A 17,234-nucleotide genomic window follows, 5' to 3' on the forward strand; every position below is an offset into this window, starting at 1 on the left:
CGAGCTACAAATATTTATGTGGATTTTCTCGCCCAGGACCATCTATATGTTTAGCACAAACGGGCGACCGCCCTAAGATGGCGGCGCTTGTAAGCCACGTCACAGACGACATGTCCGAGGTATCTAAGTGTTTTATATCTATGAACGCTGACACGGCGGACTTCCTTTAACTTTTCCGCGCCCTGGAACGTCACTCCGTGTCACGTGACCTCCGGGCTTGCCGTGGCCGCGCGTCTTTTTCCTCTTGGCGGGTTTGCTGGTAGACTGAAGCTGCCGATTCCGCTCAGCTAAAAACGTCCTCTTTTCCTCGAACTGCTGCCACAAACATGTCTGAACGGACGACGCACAACAGCCACCAGCAGAAAAGGTTCGTTTTCTACCTGTTTGTTCCTGCTTTGCCAGTGTTTTCCTCTCTGTCTTTGTTCACTGTGACCTCGCTACCAAAAGTCCCTTTTGTAATGTGTTTAAATTGCACCACAGGGTTAAGCGAGGTCCACAGAATCTTTATAAGCAGCCTTTCAGCAGATCTGGGCTTTACTGGGAGCAAGAAAAAAAATGTTTAAAAGTTCAATATTCCCTCCATTGTTGCTTCATTGAGCACTATGGGCTCGGTCCATACCGCTTCATTGTGAAGCACAATTCACCAAACGTTGGATTGTTCCACTAATGGGGGACGTGAGGCGGGATTAGACTGGTTAGTTGTTTTTTTTAAATACGTTGTAATATATTACTTTCCAATATATTATAGTTTGTAAATGCATGGAATTATGTTTTGACAATACATGTATTATGTATTCATGTAATATATTGCAAAATATACAAATGCCGCTTTCCTTATATCTCAATATATTAAACATATATATAGATATATGGTTTTATATGTATTAATATCCAGCATCGTGTATTGTGAGTTATATAGGAAAGTGTATTGGTAATATTTGTAAATATATAAGGTCCTATATACGGTAAATGTATTTTACATGCATGTACATAATAGATGTTTAATATAGATCAGAATGCATTTTAAATATATGCGAGTATAGACACGGGTAATTAATATAAATGTGTATATGTATTGTATGTGTGCTAACTTAAGATCCTGAAACAATGCAACACACCAGTACAAAATATAACTTGGAGATAATTTGGACAATATTGAAATCACGATTATGTCTTGGAATTTGGAACAGCGTTTATTGAACATATTTGGGTTTTTTTTTTTAAAGACTCCTGTTAAATATATAAAAATATCTTGTAATGTAGTAGTAAAAAAATAAACGTGTACTGCAGTCAATCTTTTGAAAACAATAAATAAATAAAATACATTAAGAGATAGATATACTTCAATAAATAAGTCCAACATAAGTACTTTGTGGTGGTCAGTTAAGTTCAGGATTCAGCCAGTTACTGTGGGGTAGTGGGGAACTTTTATTTTGTAGAGAAGCGGGGTTTCTGGTCGGAAGTATTTTGGTGTTGCACAGCGTGTGCCCTGCGCTCTCATGTTGGAGAGAAAAGAAAAGGGTTACAAACCAACACATACCTGATATTTATCAGATTATTACAATAATGTATATATACAAAGACGGACTTGCATGTAAAAATATAATGCCCGTTTTGGTCGTGATTGCAACATACTTTTTTATATTTATCAATATATACACATGTATGGTCAACGCTTATATTGGGAACTATAAATACTAAATCTCTTGTATGAGAATATATTGCATAATATTTTCCAATCTACTGCAATATACTTTTGTTTCATAAGGGTTTCCTGGTCCTCTGTGGGCCTTCCAGAAAGCTGCCATGATTGAGCTTCTTTCCTATAGTGAAGCCAACGTCCATCTTTTTATTCAATTTTTTTTCCTGTGGTGACGGCGTGTGGGTGTAAATGTGTCTTTTTCTTCTTGCACACAGGAGCCGCGACTCGTCCTGGTGGTCACTCAGCAGAAAGAGGGGCGTGGACGGAAACCTGCGCAATAAGACTGAGGATGGAGAGCTGGGGAACCACAGACACCATGACAACAGACCTGACAGGTAACACACCTACCTGGTGAGCACCATGTATCGCCAGTATTTTATTTTAAAATAAAATGTAGAAATGGGTCCGATCCGGTATTGGATTCCGATACCAACGTAATTCATGGATCGGAAAAGCCACAGATTTCCGATCCATGAAGCTGCGTCTGTGCTTTACTGTTGCTAAAATGACTTGTGTTCTCTGCTCGCTGGCTGCAAAATGTGGCGGGTCTCAATGAGTCGCGGAGTACTGAGTCAGGAAATCCATTCCACAGTTTGGAGCCAGCGTAGGAGGCTAGCATAGCAGCACTTTTCATGTCACGTTTGTTGTTGAGATCTATTTTACGCTCAACAAAAAAAAAACGAACGCTGCAATGTTTGCAAAGCCGTTGCACAGTAAGGCTCCTGGTCTGCCGCCAGATGTCACCGTGTTAAAACGCCGGCTCTCCTATAAACAAGTGCGATGACCACTGATTGGAAATGTGAAACTGATGTTTTAAAAAGAAAGGGGAGGGGAAAAAACCGACTGAACAGAAAGTTTGTACTGCTTCCTTTTCTGACCTGATACTAACCTCTAGTTGCTTACATGTATACATGTCATACTTTACCGTAGAGAGGAGTTTATTCCCGCCTCAAATAAAATCAACAATAATGATTTTAATATCAAAGCAAACCGCGCTCTGGTAACACAACGGTGTCGGCATCAGCAGATCTCCAAATCGGGGTATCGCGATGGGATCGTAAGCGTGTTCTGCAGTGGTCCCTGCAGCTGACGGTCTGACCCTCACCAGCGTTTGTGTCCACAGCTTCACCACTCCGGAGAGCGCCGGCCCCGTGTCCCGCCGTGCAGACCCCAGCGACTGGAGCCGGCAGGTTGAGGATGACGAGATGAGGAGGGACGTTCAAAAAGACATGCAGCGGTGAGCCTCCTCGAGAACCAGCCACATGGGTGTGCTTCTGATGTTCTGCCTGGGAGTTGTGCTAAAGCAGAACACGGCACACCTCAAGCACCATCGATATAAACGGTGTGAGGATTGTTCAGTAAGTCACTGTTTTCTCTGTCTGTGGGCTTTGTTCAGCTACAAGCGGAGGATACTGGGAGCAGATTTCAGCCAGAGAGAGAGAAGGACCTCTTCTTGCTCCTCGGAAAGGTAGTGCTCCTTTTTTGGTTTGTTTTTTTTCTTCTATTATTTATTTTTATCGTTAACAATGAGACATTTCCCTCCGACTCGCCTCCGTCCTGAAAACTAGAGCAGAAGGAATGGTGGCAAACTTTTTTACACTCTCCAGCAGGAGGCAGTCTGGGTTTGTGATTTGAATTTGGGAATGGTTAGAACACACACAACGAAGTGCTGACAACCACTAAATTATACAGAGATTATTTGACAATGAGCAAATATTATTGACTGATTTCCACTAAATAAAGATGCCTTACAGCAACAGTTTTTTTTTTTTTTAAATATTGTGTTTCTGGGCTGATTTGAAAGAAGCCAAACTAGAGTGTGTCCACTCTTCTCAAGAATCAGTACGACACTGAATGTACGTAATCTGATTACTAATGAAACTGCGAGATGGTGTGTGGTTTTTATTCAATCTTCAGAACAATGACTGTCTTTAGATGATAAGCAGGTTACTCGGGCCGTTATGTGTTAAGGGGGCCGTGTGTGTGTGAGACAAACATATCTGTAAACCTTTCTTCTTTTTTTTCTCTCTCTCTGCTTCATTTTATTCGTTTGGTAATATTTTACACGTGTCATGGTACAGGTGAGATGTTTCTGTCTTGGCCCGTGAGTTGCATTGGAAACACTGGTATCGGTGCGTCGCGAGTGTTTTCAGAATGACGGATGTTTCAACCGCCGCCGAGCGTCTCATCTTGACGGGTCCCCAGGTGGTTTTTCCCCACGTCTCAACTCATCTCCCGCGTTGTCCCTGCAGCTGCGACTCCAAAGAAGGAGACAACGTGGAGCTGGACGAAGCCGTGTTGCTACGGCGCCAGAAGCAGATCAACTACGGCAAGAACACGCTGGCCTACGACCGCTACATCACGGAGGTTCCCAAGTGAGCGAGGGAAGGGTCCCTGTGGGCGCCATGAGGCCGAGGGCGCCGCTTTTTCTAAACCCACTTCCTCTCCTCCGTTCAAGGCACACGCGTGAGCCGGGCGTTCACCCCAAAACCCCCAACAAGTTCAGGAAGTACAGCCGGCGTTCCTGGGACCAGCAGATCAAGCTGTGGAAAGTCAAACTCCACGCCTGGGACCCCCCCACCCAGGAGGAGGGCAAGGACGGGACCCTGTACCACATGTAGGCACCGACTCAGTCAACTCTCTCTCTCTCTCTCTCTCTCTCTCTCTCTCTCTCTCTCTCTCTCTCTCTCTCTCTCTCTCTCTCTCTCTCTCTCTCTCTCTCTCTCTCTCTCTCTCTCTCTCTCTCTCTCTCTCTCTCTCTCTCTGTCTCTGTCTCTGTCTCTGTCTCTGTCTCTGTCTCTGTCTCTGTCTCTCTCTCTGTCTCTCTCTCTCTGTCTCTCTCTCTCCCTCAGCTGATTGCTCACTGTGTTGTCCCTGCAGTCAGGAGCTGGAGCTCAACGACGTGATGGACATCGAGCTGGACTTTCCCACCTTGTCGGAGCCTCTGGACGCGCCGGTCTGCGCTCCCCCCACGCGGAGCGCTTCAGTGGAGGTCAGTTCACCACAGGGCTCTCCGTGTCCAGACCTGTGTGGGAGAAAAACAAACAAACAAACGCTTGTTTTGTGTTGTTCAGGATGAAGCCTGTGCAGGAACTCCAGTCAAGCTCATGAAGATGGAGGCGGACCGGGACCAGCTGTAGACCAGCTTCTCTTCTTTATGTGGTCAAAACTTTTCACTGTTGGTGGTTTTTAAATCCCTCAGTTTGGATTTCCTTGGGGTTTTTTTGTTTTTTTGAAACACAAATCTTGTGCTCAGGGAGTCTTGGTCAAGGTGAGCCTCAGGTGAGGATGGCTTGGAAAAGATTTGAGAAAAATACTGTTACTGCTCCACTGCTACGTCGGAGCAGCTGTGTGGAAAACGAAAGATTTCTCTTCAGACTCACTGAGACGGCTTTGGTTTTTCTCTGGTTGTATTTGTCGAGAAGAGCATTACAAACCGCCGTGAATACCAAAAAAAAAAGTTTTTATTCTTTCGTCTATCAATTCCGAGATCTTTTTTAAAGATCCATCTTTGCGGAGGGACCTGCTTCCATATGTTGGTTATTGGTTGTTTAATGTAACATTTGTTTTTCTTCCCGTTTGTTTTATAAAGAGTGAAATAAACAAAATTCAATATAATGTGGACACTTTATTGACTCCTTTTTTATTATTTTAGAGATCTTTAGAGATCTACTGGTCACGGTCATCCTGCATCAGTTCAGAAACAATTGCAGACTGTAGTTTTACATCTGTAATTAAAGCTTTAAACATGCTGTGCATGTCTGTGCGATGGAAATGTGGGCAAAGAAAATGACACAAAAGGGTAAAAAATGTAGAATTTATGATGGGTCTGTTGGTAGAGATTCCCTACTGCCCTCCCCCCACCTTAAACCCATTACAGCAGGTCGAACAGAGTCAGTTATCACTTCCTGTTTCATGGTGAAACATCAGATTTTCGGCAGGCTGCCATGGTCATGACGTTTGACTTCAAAAGAAAACCTGTGGGATCAGATGTTGCAAACTAACCAGCCTGGTGCTTCAAAAAGTAATATAATATAGTAAAGGCATATAAATCAGAATATTTTACTTACAGCTCCCACATTTGCTTTATTAGAAGTTTTGCAGCTCATCCAGTGTCGTTCTGGCCAATGTTCTGAAAACTCAGTGAGGAGCTGGGAGCGACCAGTGGTTTTCTACCTTTTGTGTGTTGGTTCATGTTTGACACAGGAAATCCTCTGACATGCAGATGATTCAGAGCAGGGCTGTAAACACTGAGTGTCAATGAGGCACTACAATTGTCTGTTTGATATGTGAGAGGATCACTTTGATTTAGTTTTGATTACCAGATATTTGCACTGAACCACATCTTATTAGAAAAGAACAAATATTATTTATTAGGCTTTTTTTTCATTGGCCAGATTTTGCAGTTTTAAGTTTCAAACTGAGTCGGTCTATTTTACTTTACTTTCTATTCTTTTACTTCAGGTAAAAGATAGGAAATGTAGGAGGCATAACATTAAGAAGTAGAATAATATATTGTTAAATCTTAGTGTTTTTGCATTTTAATGTAAGTAAACCTAATAACTGTTAACAACATAGTAATATTCTTATTCGTCAGTATACCACTGTGACGCTACACATACATGTACAGTAGATGGCGGTATGCACCTGAAAGCTGTTTGCAACCCGCCAATAAATGAAAGAAGAAGAAGAAGAAGAGGAGGAAGTAGGACAAGCCGTGGAAACAGAAGAAGACCGCAGGGAGGAGAGGTGAAGGCTGGACCCGCGTCTCGAACCAATTCTGCTCCGGAGCTGAACTCAACCGTCCGACACTATGCTGCGGGCCTGCGTGCGAGGAGCGAAGGCGACAACCCGGGTAAGACATCCACTCCGCCCGCGGCGAATCCGCTCCACAGCGGGGCGACACGCTGTAGCCCGCCGCCCCTCTCAAGGTGCCGCAGAGGAGGAATTTAACGGCGAACCAGCAGGGCTGCTCCGGTTATTTTCCTTGAAACCAGACATGGCCGAGAGAAGAGAGCCTGCCAGGCTCTCCTGGCTCAGTAAGTCCCCCCGGTACACCGGGGCTAACGGAGCAGCTAACGGCTAACAGAGAGGTCAAAACGGACGGACGGGCCATTTTGTCACCGAAAGTCTGTGCCACACAAGATTAATGTCTTGTTTAGAAAGAAATGGGCACATAGCAAAAGTTTAAACGGCGATGTATGGAGAGATGCACGTGAGTGGTGCATGTTCGCCCAGCGAGACACCCGTGGCGTCCCGTTAGCGAGCCTTGGAGTCTGTTTATTAACAGTGTTTGGCTATATTGAGAAGTACTTTTAAAACATCTGGGGACCACTACCTAGACATATAGTTGTAGACTTCTACTAGATTGTGTAGTTTACGCAATAGACATACTCTAGTAGAATAGTCTGTAAAATGTCAATGGAAATTATGACAAAGGGGGTAAACTTATGCAGCTGCCTGTCCTGCTATGTGACCAATGAGCAGACAGTATACTCATGCACGGGTATGACAACACAGAATCCCGCTTATCTCATTGGTTGAGGTGCACTTGCTCACAAACGAGATACCAGAAGACAACAGACGAGTATAGTATGGTGACAGACTGGGACAGTACACCTTCCACTGGCTATGTTCCTCCAAACAAACCTAAAGAAGGCTGTATGTATTGTATGTCTACGCTGTACATTAATTTTGGAAAACAGAGAAAGTGTTAGAAAGTGGATTTTGCATCATATGGCCCTTTTAAAAGAGGTGGCTGTATTTTAAATGTTCTTCCTGAAATATCTTGTGTCTTTGATAGAGGTGTGTGTTGTTTTTTTTTATTGACGAAAAGGGTTTTTTGTGCTCTCTGTAGAACAACTTGTGGAGAACCCCTGTCCAGACCCGGGGCTACAGTTCGGGAGAACCCAGGTGATCCACCACATTCACGACACCTCATTCACTCCCGATGACATCATCATTTTCCGCAGATTGCGGCATTTTTATTGTTCACACCTCAAAGCTAAGCCGGTGTTTTAGAATTTTGCCCCATTCCGCCACCCTAAAAAATGCGCTGGGGGCTGGCAGGACGCCGCCCCTCGTGGAAAACGGCGTTCTCGTGTTGCTGGCCGCTGAGACACTGTTGTCCTCCCATCTCTGTCTTCCACAGCGGAGCTGCGAAAGTGGTTGCTGCCTCCCTGCTGACAGTGAGCGGGGGTGTCGGAGGGACGATCCTGTATGCCAAATGGGACCACAAATTCCGAGCGGCAGTGGAGAAGAATGTTCCATATTCAGACAGGATCCTAGGTCTGGCTCTGGGACCGGCTCATCAGGATGCTGGCCTTCCCGTCAAGAAACAGGTCAGTGAGTGAGTGAGGAGAGATGTCCACTCACTGATCCTCACCCTCACAGATGGCGGGAGAAGAGGTAATAAAGATTGAATGGTTTGTGCTCAGGTGGAGTTGGTCCAGCCTCCCTCCATGATGGAGAATCGAGGGAAGGCGTCCAAAGTGAAATCGGAGAAGAAAGTGAAGGATGAAGCCGAACGTCCAGAGTCGAGTCCGGCTCTCACCCAGCCTCCTCAGAGCCTGGAAGGTCAGGCTCATCTCAACACGGATCCTACACACAGGGACACGTTATTATTGTGTGTACCGACCACAATTGTAACTACACTTGGTCACGTAGGGTCTTGGCGCTCTACGCCCAGGCCCCCGCTACCCCTTAATTTTAAACCGCACTTTAGACACACACGTTGCACCCATGTCCTCAAAACACAAAAATACACCTAAAAAAAAAAAAAATTATGATACAAATTTATAAATCTCTCTTGCTTGATCTAAATTCACAGAAGTCTCTCTGGGTAAGTTCCTCTTCATCTGTGTTTTCAGTAGAAAGTAGCTTAAATTTTTCTGATTTGTGCCATTAGATTTTTTTAGAGCTGAAACATTTGCATATCTAACAGTAAGGGAACCTTTCCGTGTGGAGTCTGCTCGTTCTCCCTGTGGCTGCACCTCCTCTCTGTAGCCTCCTTTAGGCTCTGTTAGCCTCACCGTTCACTCTACTCTACATTACGAGCCAGCATCAACCTCGTAGACAGACTTTGACGCTCATGCTAACCTGTTAGCAGTGCCGTAGCTTCCCTCTTCTAACCTCAGTGTAACACTGCACCCAGTGGACACATCAAAGCAGCGGTCTCGCCCGAGAAAACTCATGTCTGCATTAAACATAAGCTTGTTTAGAGTTCAATAGATAGCGTTTCAAAAGCTTTCAGGTTGAAACAACAGTGGTCGGAATAAACTGCCTGTGTGTTGTAGAGGCTTCAGCAGAGGCCACACACATCATTGCAGCCATCGGTGAGGTCCCGTCCGTCCCGGCTCCATGTGACACGGAGGCAATCGTCAAAGGTAACGCATGGAGGTGATCCCTTCTCTCTCAGGTTTCAGTCCGTGTTGTGTCGTGAGATATCCAGGAGGCAGTTGTCACAATGTGAAACTAGAAAAGCTCCGACGCTTGAAGAGGAGCTGTCGGTTGGTTCTGATGATCAATGTTTATGCTTCACGTTGAAATCTGGCTACAAGTTGTTGTATGGAGCCGTTGCGTGATTAAGAATGTGCGTCGTGTGTTTGCCGCAGAAGAGTGCACAGAGTGCCACGAGCATGCAGAAGCCCCGCAGACAGCTGACTCGGCGACTCCTGCAGCAGAGCCGCTAAAGGAGCGTCCGGTGGAAGAAGTGACGGCTCGACTGGCTCAGCAGGACCTGGAGGAGCAGGAAGCTGTGGCAGGTGGGCTCAGGCTGCACACTCACCTGGAGAGGGTTCTACTGCATACACGTATAGAAAATGAATTTCTGCCTACATACAGCGAAGGAACGTTAAGGACACGTATTCAACCTGTTGTCCTATGTGATAATAAGCACTTCATTAACAGTGACGGAACCTCTTTATGCTATTGTTGTGGCAGATTAACAGATTGAATTGTGAAACACATTTCCAAATAAATATGGCTTGTGGGCTTTTTTCCCCCCCTTCATAGTCCAGAAAATACAGTACACAGTCCAACGTGTTGTTTCCATGTCTTGCTAAGGTAACATGTTGGACACACCTGGGTAGAATATCTGTCAGAATGTCTCTCAACTGCTTTTGTTGTCTTTATTGTAGCTGTATCTGTGAGCCTGGAGGACTCCCTGGCCAGCTCTGCTAAAGCCACTCTTCAGGCTATTGGCGCTCAGGAAGCAGCTCTCCAGGCAGTTTCACAGCACACACACAAACTGAAGGAGGCCATGGAAGCTGAGGTATGCTGCAATCCGCACGGTTCAGCGTTTGACTTCTTATTATCCTCGTGCCAACCCATCCCGAGCGAGGCTGTGCTCCCGGCATCTGGAGATAAAACGTCCCCACTGTAACTCCAATACAACTGGAGCAGTTTGCTCGTTAGTGGGCTGAAATACCTGCCCAGAGGTGCAGAAGTCTCATTGAAAGTTACAAAAATCACACAATGAGAGCAGAGAAGGGTTCATTTACTAATTATTTTTTTTGTCATAGTTTTAGTCGACGAAATTAACAGTGATTCCAACCCTTCAGAAAATCCAAAGACATATAACTTGAAATGGGGAGTTGAATCCATGAGGTATCTGGGGGTTCATATACCTACGGGCCTGTCAAAATGACTTTCATTCAAATGTTTGCCCCTAAACAAAGGAATTTGAAGACGTAAAGAGATGGGATTTCTTTTCTTAATTTTGGGTCTTGCATTGAAACAGTCAAATGATGATCTCTTGATGTCCCTTCCAATTGACATATCTGGATGTTCAGGAGTGTGATAAACTTATCTCAATATGTATTTAGGGACATTTGTGAATAAGGGGGCAGTGAACAATTTTCAGCACTGAAAGATACAATGTAACTTTTTAAATAATGATTTCTTTGGATGTTTACAAGCTTGTCAATACATTGAGCCAATTAAAAAGGTTACACAAGGGCAATGGGGACAATATTTTATCAAACGGGTTTATAGTCTTCTGCTTCAGGCCCAAACCACAAAAACCATCTCAAGACTTTATTGCAGTTTACAACAGATTAGGGACGCACCAATCCAGGTTTTTTCACTTTCTGCACAAGTGTACTATTTATTAACTGCACTCGATTTCTGTAACTTGGGTAAGAAATTGATCAGCACAGAAATTCAATGTTAATGCATATTTTGAAACTGAAGAAAATTAACTAATTATTAATGATATTGCATATTACCAATACAAGTTTCATCACATGAATTGAATATTATGTAATTGTAAAATTGTGATCCAGTTACTACTTGTGGTTTATATAGAATTTAACTAATCTCATTATTTAGACATGCACCATTGCGTTGACAAACTGCTGTGAATTAACCACAAGAGTGGAAATGATGGAAACTTTTTTTCTGTTTCGTTAATTGTGAAAGTGAAACATTTAGTTTATGATGTCAAGAGATGTAGAATATTTTAATCCTTCACAATCTGACTGATATCAGAAATACTGTGCAAGTTGTTTTCATTAAATACGTACGATTTGCTGTGACTGAGCCCCCATTGCACAGTTGTGCATAAAGACTGTTTTCCCAATTTGCTGGTTAAATGTTGGAAGTTTGTTTGATTCCCTGTCACTCCTCCATTGTGATGATTGTTAAAGGATAAATGTGTTTCCATGCACAATATGAACGCCCCATGCAAACCTCAGTCCGTCTTCAAAATTGTTGTGCCGTTTCTGATCAAACGGGGCCGACATGTTTAATCAGATGAGTCCTGCTGCTCTCGCTCTATTAACACAGATCATATTTCAAGTCATTAATTAAATGTCACATCGAATCTGGAGACCACAGTTCAGAAGTCCAGAGGATAAAAAGGACTTGACAATGAAACACTTCTGGAGGAAACTGAATACGTGTTTAACCAAAATACAGATAGAAAGGACAAACAGTGAAGTCTGGTTAAAACGGTCAAGAGAAAACAAAGCACTGTTATTTGAAAGACTTGTATCGTATACTGAAGTGATTATTATGAGTCCACTGCTCTTCATCACAGTTTTAACTGATTCAGCTCAGCTGGATCTTTCATGCCTTTAATAGTTTTTTTCAGTCATGATAAACAGGATTACATGAAAATAGGAGGAATAAATGGAAAGAGTTGCCTCTCTTCCAATAGGTAGTTGATGTGTTCCGTCTTATATGAACGTAGATAAAGGGCTGGCTGGTTCTCAGTGGTTAATGACAATTGTGATGAATGCAGGTTCCACCTCAGGAGAAATCTGGTCAGTGGAAGGAACTGGAAGCCGCTCTGGATGATCGAATGTCTGCTGAGAATGATGCCAGAGAGACTCTGCTGAAAGCAAAGTACACACACACACACACACACACACACACACACACACACACACACACACACACACACACACACACACACACACACACACACACACACACACACACACACACACACACACACACACACACACACACACACACACACACACACACACACACACACACACAGAATTAAATAATGCAGAAACTGCATGTTCTTACACAATAATGGAGATCTGGAACGTGCAGCTGTGAAGCCGCCTGTGACTCTACAGCACCCTGTAGTGACTCTGTGGCGTTCTGAGCAGGGCTTTCTCTGGACCACACTCCGGTTGTTATGGTCTTTAACATGCTGGTAGTCGCTCCTTCGTTTTTTGTTTTTTTTAATTTGGAGCGACATTGAGCGGACGTCCTCTAAAAAACCATTGTCTGCCAGTTTTTGCGCCACCAGCCGGAGAGTCTTTTCATTGCGGACGGCACCGTCCAGCTCACGCTGAGTTTCCTCCTCGCCTACTATCGAGAGGAACATCTGCACCTCGTCAGCAGTCCAGGCCACAGTAATCTCACAGTAGTGTCACAGGCCACTTTTTCAAGCAACGATAAAAAAAAAAAAAAAAAGTGAAGCAAAATTGAAACTGGCCGGCGTCGTGCGTATAACAACCAAGCATGAGTTGCACAGTGTTCGGCCAGTATTTAAAAAATGGCGGAGTGGTTGATCGTGACGTTAAACCCCCCGACCAATCAGCAGACAGCGATGTTCGTCAAACTTCCTTCTTGTCCTCGTGGAGTCTGGAATTGCTCAGACTGAGTTGTTCTCCCGTCTCGTCCCGCCCCTGCAGCGAAGCACTGGATAACCTCAGAGCGCTCATCGACCGTTCCAAAGGGCTGAAGATCCCCGCCGCTCGCCCTCTCATCCTGGCTGCGGAGGAGAACCTTCACAACATGGTGGTGGACCTGGACAAGATGGTCACCAAGGCAAGTGCAGTCTATTGCCCTCTGTCCCAAGTACAATCTCGCCAATGAAATCTCTATTACACTATGTTGAACATAGTGTAATAGCTTGACATATTGTAACAGAGGTGAACTGCTGTCGCCTCTGTTTATGTGATTCTGTGGGCCATTTGGCGCTGACTATTGATAGAATCATTCCTTGACTGCAGGTGCAGTCTGCAGAGTCGGAGGCTAAGATTGTGTCTCAGTACAGTGCGCTTGTAAAAGAGGCCAAGCAGCAGTTTCAGAGGGAGGTGAGCAGCCTCACCCCGGACATCCAGGCCAACTGGAAGGGACTGAGTAAGAACACACACATGCACAGTGAAGAGAGTGATGGTTGTAGTTGGTGGTGACTCACAAAGTCAGAACTATTTTTTTTGTTCTAAAAACTGTATTAAGCTGAGATAACAAGTGTCCATGTGTCTGTTTGTGTGTCGTCATCAGCTGGTAAACTGTCTCCAGACGACCTGAACGCGCTCATCGCTCACGCACACCGCCGTATCGACCAGCTAAACCGGGAGCTGGCCGAGCAGAGGGTCCAGGAGCAGATCCACATCGACGTCGCCCTGACCCAGCAGAAGCTGGAGGACCAGAAAGCCCTGGAGTCGACAGTGAACACAGCTCTGCAGCACGTAAGGGACGAGGCCCGATTGGAGCAGGAGAGGAAGGTATGGGAGGAGCTTTGTGACTTTTCCCCCCCCCAGTCATCACTGAAAACACTCCACAGTCAGTGCAAGAATCTCTGAGCTGCGTTCTCTGTGTGTGGTCTGGTGAAGCTGGTCGAGCTGAGGGAGGTGATGGAAGCGGAGATGAGGACTCAGCTGAGACGTCAGGCGGCGGCTCACACAGACCACGTCCAGGACGTCCTCAAAGTCCAGGAGCAGGAGCTGAGATCAGAGGCTGAGCAGGTCAGAAACATCCCAACCTGCTTGAATCAGTTCAAAGAAGCCAACCAAATCTATGATTATAGTTTTATGCATTTCAAGTTTTTTTTGCTTTTATCATCAGAAGCCTATATCTGACAGAATCTTAATTTCACTTGAATATAGTGAAACAAAACAGATGTTTCAGTTGTTTTTAGCGCTTAAAGTGACCACTGGTCCACAATGAGCTTCATTAAGTGCAGCCCTTCATTAAAAGGAGCTGCTCCTCCTCGTCTGGCCGCAGGAGGTGCTGCGTTTTAGTCAGAGGGAAGGTCCTAACGCTAAAACTGAAACTTAAAAACTGTCACGCAGTGAGAGCTCTCTGATCTAGAATCTGGATCCTCATAGCAGTTTTTTTTAAAGAAATGGAATAATAAACTGATACAAGCAGCTGAGCACTGCTATAAACGTTAGCAAGGCATTACAATATCGCAGCAGATATGGACCAATGTTAATGTGGCTAACACACTTCTACTGACTGAGTTATTGAGTATTAATAGAATCATTCCATGAGTTTTGTATAAGGTTGGTGTAAACCTAGCATGAAGCTTTGTCGTCTACAGTATTATTAAAGAGCTTGTGACACCAAAACATGTTCAAGAATAGAATAGAATGCTTTTATTGTCATCCTACAAGCACAGCAAAATAGAAATTAAAATTTGCGTTAACTACTACATCTAAGGCCCTGTTTCTTCAGATTTGACAGGTCCGTTTACAAAACACTGGGGCTCCAATCCATTGCGACACCCCCCCCCCCCCCCCCCCTTCCCTCCCTCCCCCCCTCCCCCCAGCTAAAATCACTGTTGGTGTCCAAATAACCCAGTGTGAGGTGTTTCAGCAGGGAGCCAGTCAGCCTGTCTGCTGCATACAGCTCACAGGACGTGTGCCAGAAACACACCTTTTCACAAATGGTCAGTCTCAAGGTCTGTCGTCGCATCGGTTGAAGCCGATGCGCTACGCCTGCTCCCGAGTCCCGGCCTGGTGTCCGCTCTTTCAGGACCAACAGGAAAGTTGTGCAGCAAAGGAAACAAAACACCAAACAACCAAGTGCAAAGCTGAATATGTTAACAACAGAGGATTCATAGAGCCGACATATTAAAGTGTTGAAGGCGTGTAGTAAATCACTGACCAATCAGCAGACGGCTCCTCAAAATCAGACCCGTTCTATGGTCCTGAGTACCTCAATGGAAGGGCGGCGGGAAAGTGTCAACCTTTGGCGCAGTTGTTTCCGGAAAATCCCAAATTGTTGAGGTGGAAATCTGAAACTTGCCACACTATACTAGTCCATTCTCGCACTTTTTGTGTGGTGGAAACGGGACTTAACAGTTTCTGTCTAAAACTAATGAACTAACTGGGCTGTCTGTGTACGAGGCTGGTATGGATGCTGGCGGTAAACGGAATAGAACCATAGTTAACGCTTCAAAAAAAACAAAAAAACATGAAATGTGGTGTCATAAACTCTTGAAGGTAATACTGCATACTCATCAGACAACATCCAGAAAAAAAATGTCACTTTAAGCGACACAGTTCAGGGAGGCGATTCCATCCTTGTATGTTTCCAGCAGTCATGTTTTTGTTGGCCGAATCACGACTGTGTTGTGATGCTTTCCTGCCGTGTTTCAGGTCATGAACAGTAAGACTCTGGAGCTGGAGACACGCTACCGTCAGCTGAGCCAGGAGCAGCTTGATAACTTCACCCTGGATATGAACACGGCGTACGCTCGGCTGAAGGGGATGGAGGAAGCCATCGACAGTAAGAGACACATGCCGCCGTAGGGATTGCACTGACGTCACGTGCAAGTACTCGCCTTTAGCCACTTGAAGAGGCAAGTACTTATGAGACGCCATGATTGAGTCGTACTCGACACAAATGATGTGTGAGGGCTATGTGTTGCCACATGAATGCTCCTCTGGCCTTTACCAAACTTGACAACATGGTGGTACACTCAAGCTAGCTTGCCTGATGAACACTGATGTGAGCCACCGAAGAGACGTTACGCGTTTTTAAGTCATTGTACAAATGTGTGTATTGTAAACGGTGACATGCGGTGGGTTTCCTGTGCTGCAGGTCACGTGGTGGCAGAGGAGGAGGCCCGTTCGGCTCACCAGCTCTGGCTCTCCGTGGAGGCTCTCAGTTACGCCCTGAAGACGGCCGAGGCCGAGGCGCCCACCGTCCCCTTGGAGACGGCCGCCCAGGCCGTGCGCCACAGCTGCCGGGACAACGAGTTCGCCCTGGCTCTGACCGGCGCCCTGCCCGAGGAGTCGCTGCAGCGGGGCGTGTACAGCGAGGCGTCGCTCCGCGCTCGCTTCTACGCCCTGCGCGCCCTGGCCCGCCGCGTCGCCCTGGTCGACGAGTCCCACAACTCCCTGTACCAGTACTTCCTGTCCTACCTGCAGGCCGCGCTGCTGTTCGAGAACAAACTGGAAGCTCCTCCCGCCCAGCTCAACTCGGAGGATTTGGACCCCTTCAAGCTGCTGTCGTACACCAGCTACTGCCTGGAGCACGGGGACCTGGAGCTGGCCGCCAAGCTGGTGAACCAGCTGAGGGGAGAAGCCCGCAGGGTGGTGGAAGACTGGCTGGCTGAGGTGCGGCTCACGCTAGAAACGAGGCAGGTGGTCAGCCTGCTGTCGGCGTATGCAAACGCCGTGGGCCTCGGGACCACCCAGGCTCCGTAGGACTGCCCATGAAGCGGTCTGAAGGAAGCCAGGTTCCCAGAGCTCCTCGCAGACTCGGGACAGGTCTCCTCACCATTGATGGAAGTCGAAGAAGTGAGCACTTAAGATACAGCTAAAATGTTAATGTTGGGAGTCACCAGTAACGGCAGGCGTTCATTTTGAAAATATAATTTATGCTTCCTTCCTGCCTGGTACGGTCAAGGTCACCTGTTATTTCACCACGTAAAGTTGTGTTCTCTCTGCTTTCTGTCTCACCTGCATCCAGCCAACATGGTTCAATAAAACATGAAATACAAAGACGTTTAGTTTATTTTCTATGTTAACTGTTGAGCAGGAATGTCGAGTCCCAAGATTTTCCCCACAACCTCCACCACCTCAACCTCTACGTGAAGTGGAAGGGCAGTGGTCTTCTCGGAGATCCTGAAGTCCACAATGACCTTTATGGTTTGGGTGGTGTTCTGAAGCAGGTGGTTCTCTGGACACCACCAAGTCAGGTGTTGGAGCTCCTTCCTATAGTGAAGCCTCCTCGTCCTTGATGAGCCTGACTCCAGTGGTGTCGCCAGCAAACTTTACTGTAGTTTTATAGAGGGTGAACAGCTGGGCTGAGCACAGCCCTGAGACACACC

At 45.8% G+C, this 17,234-nt stretch overlaps 2 protein-coding genes across 2 annotated transcripts; both read left to right on the forward strand.

Annotated features, from left to right (window-relative positions):
• Window positions 1-226: 226 nt before the first annotated feature.
• slbp (stem-loop histone mRNA binding protein) lies at window positions 227-5,250 on the forward strand. The gene is made up of 8 exons (XM_080502258.1): window positions 227-367; window positions 1,918-2,037; window positions 2,826-2,939; window positions 3,099-3,170; window positions 3,955-4,077; window positions 4,161-4,319; window positions 4,583-4,694; window positions 4,777-5,250. Exons 1-8 carry the CDS (start codon window positions 327-329, stop codon window positions 4,840-4,842), a joined length of 807 nt encoding a protein of 268 aa, XP_080358384.1. The 5' UTR covers window positions 227-326; the 3' UTR covers window positions 4,843-5,250.
• A 1,145-nt stretch (window positions 5,251-6,395) lies between these two features.
• Window positions 6,396-16,905, forward strand: immt (inner membrane protein, mitochondrial (mitofilin)). Its single transcript, XM_080502560.1, has 14 exons — window positions 6,396-6,557; window positions 7,560-7,615; window positions 7,854-8,043; window positions 8,140-8,278; window positions 8,998-9,087; window positions 9,316-9,465; window positions 9,841-9,974; window positions 11,946-12,049; window positions 12,859-12,994; window positions 13,180-13,309; window positions 13,454-13,677; window positions 13,786-13,917; window positions 15,556-15,685; window positions 16,001-16,905. Exons 1-14 carry the CDS (start codon window positions 6,516-6,518, stop codon window positions 16,606-16,608), a joined length of 2,265 nt encoding a protein of 754 aa, XP_080358686.1. The 5' UTR covers window positions 6,396-6,515; the 3' UTR covers window positions 16,609-16,905.
• The last annotated feature ends 329 nt before the right edge of the window (window positions 16,906-17,234 follow it).

The sequence above is a fragment of the Blennius ocellaris genome (genome assembly GCF_963422515.1).
Source record: "Blennius ocellaris genome assembly, chromosome: 9".
NCBI lineage: Eukaryota > Metazoa > Chordata > Actinopteri > Blenniiformes > Blenniidae > Blennius > Blennius ocellaris.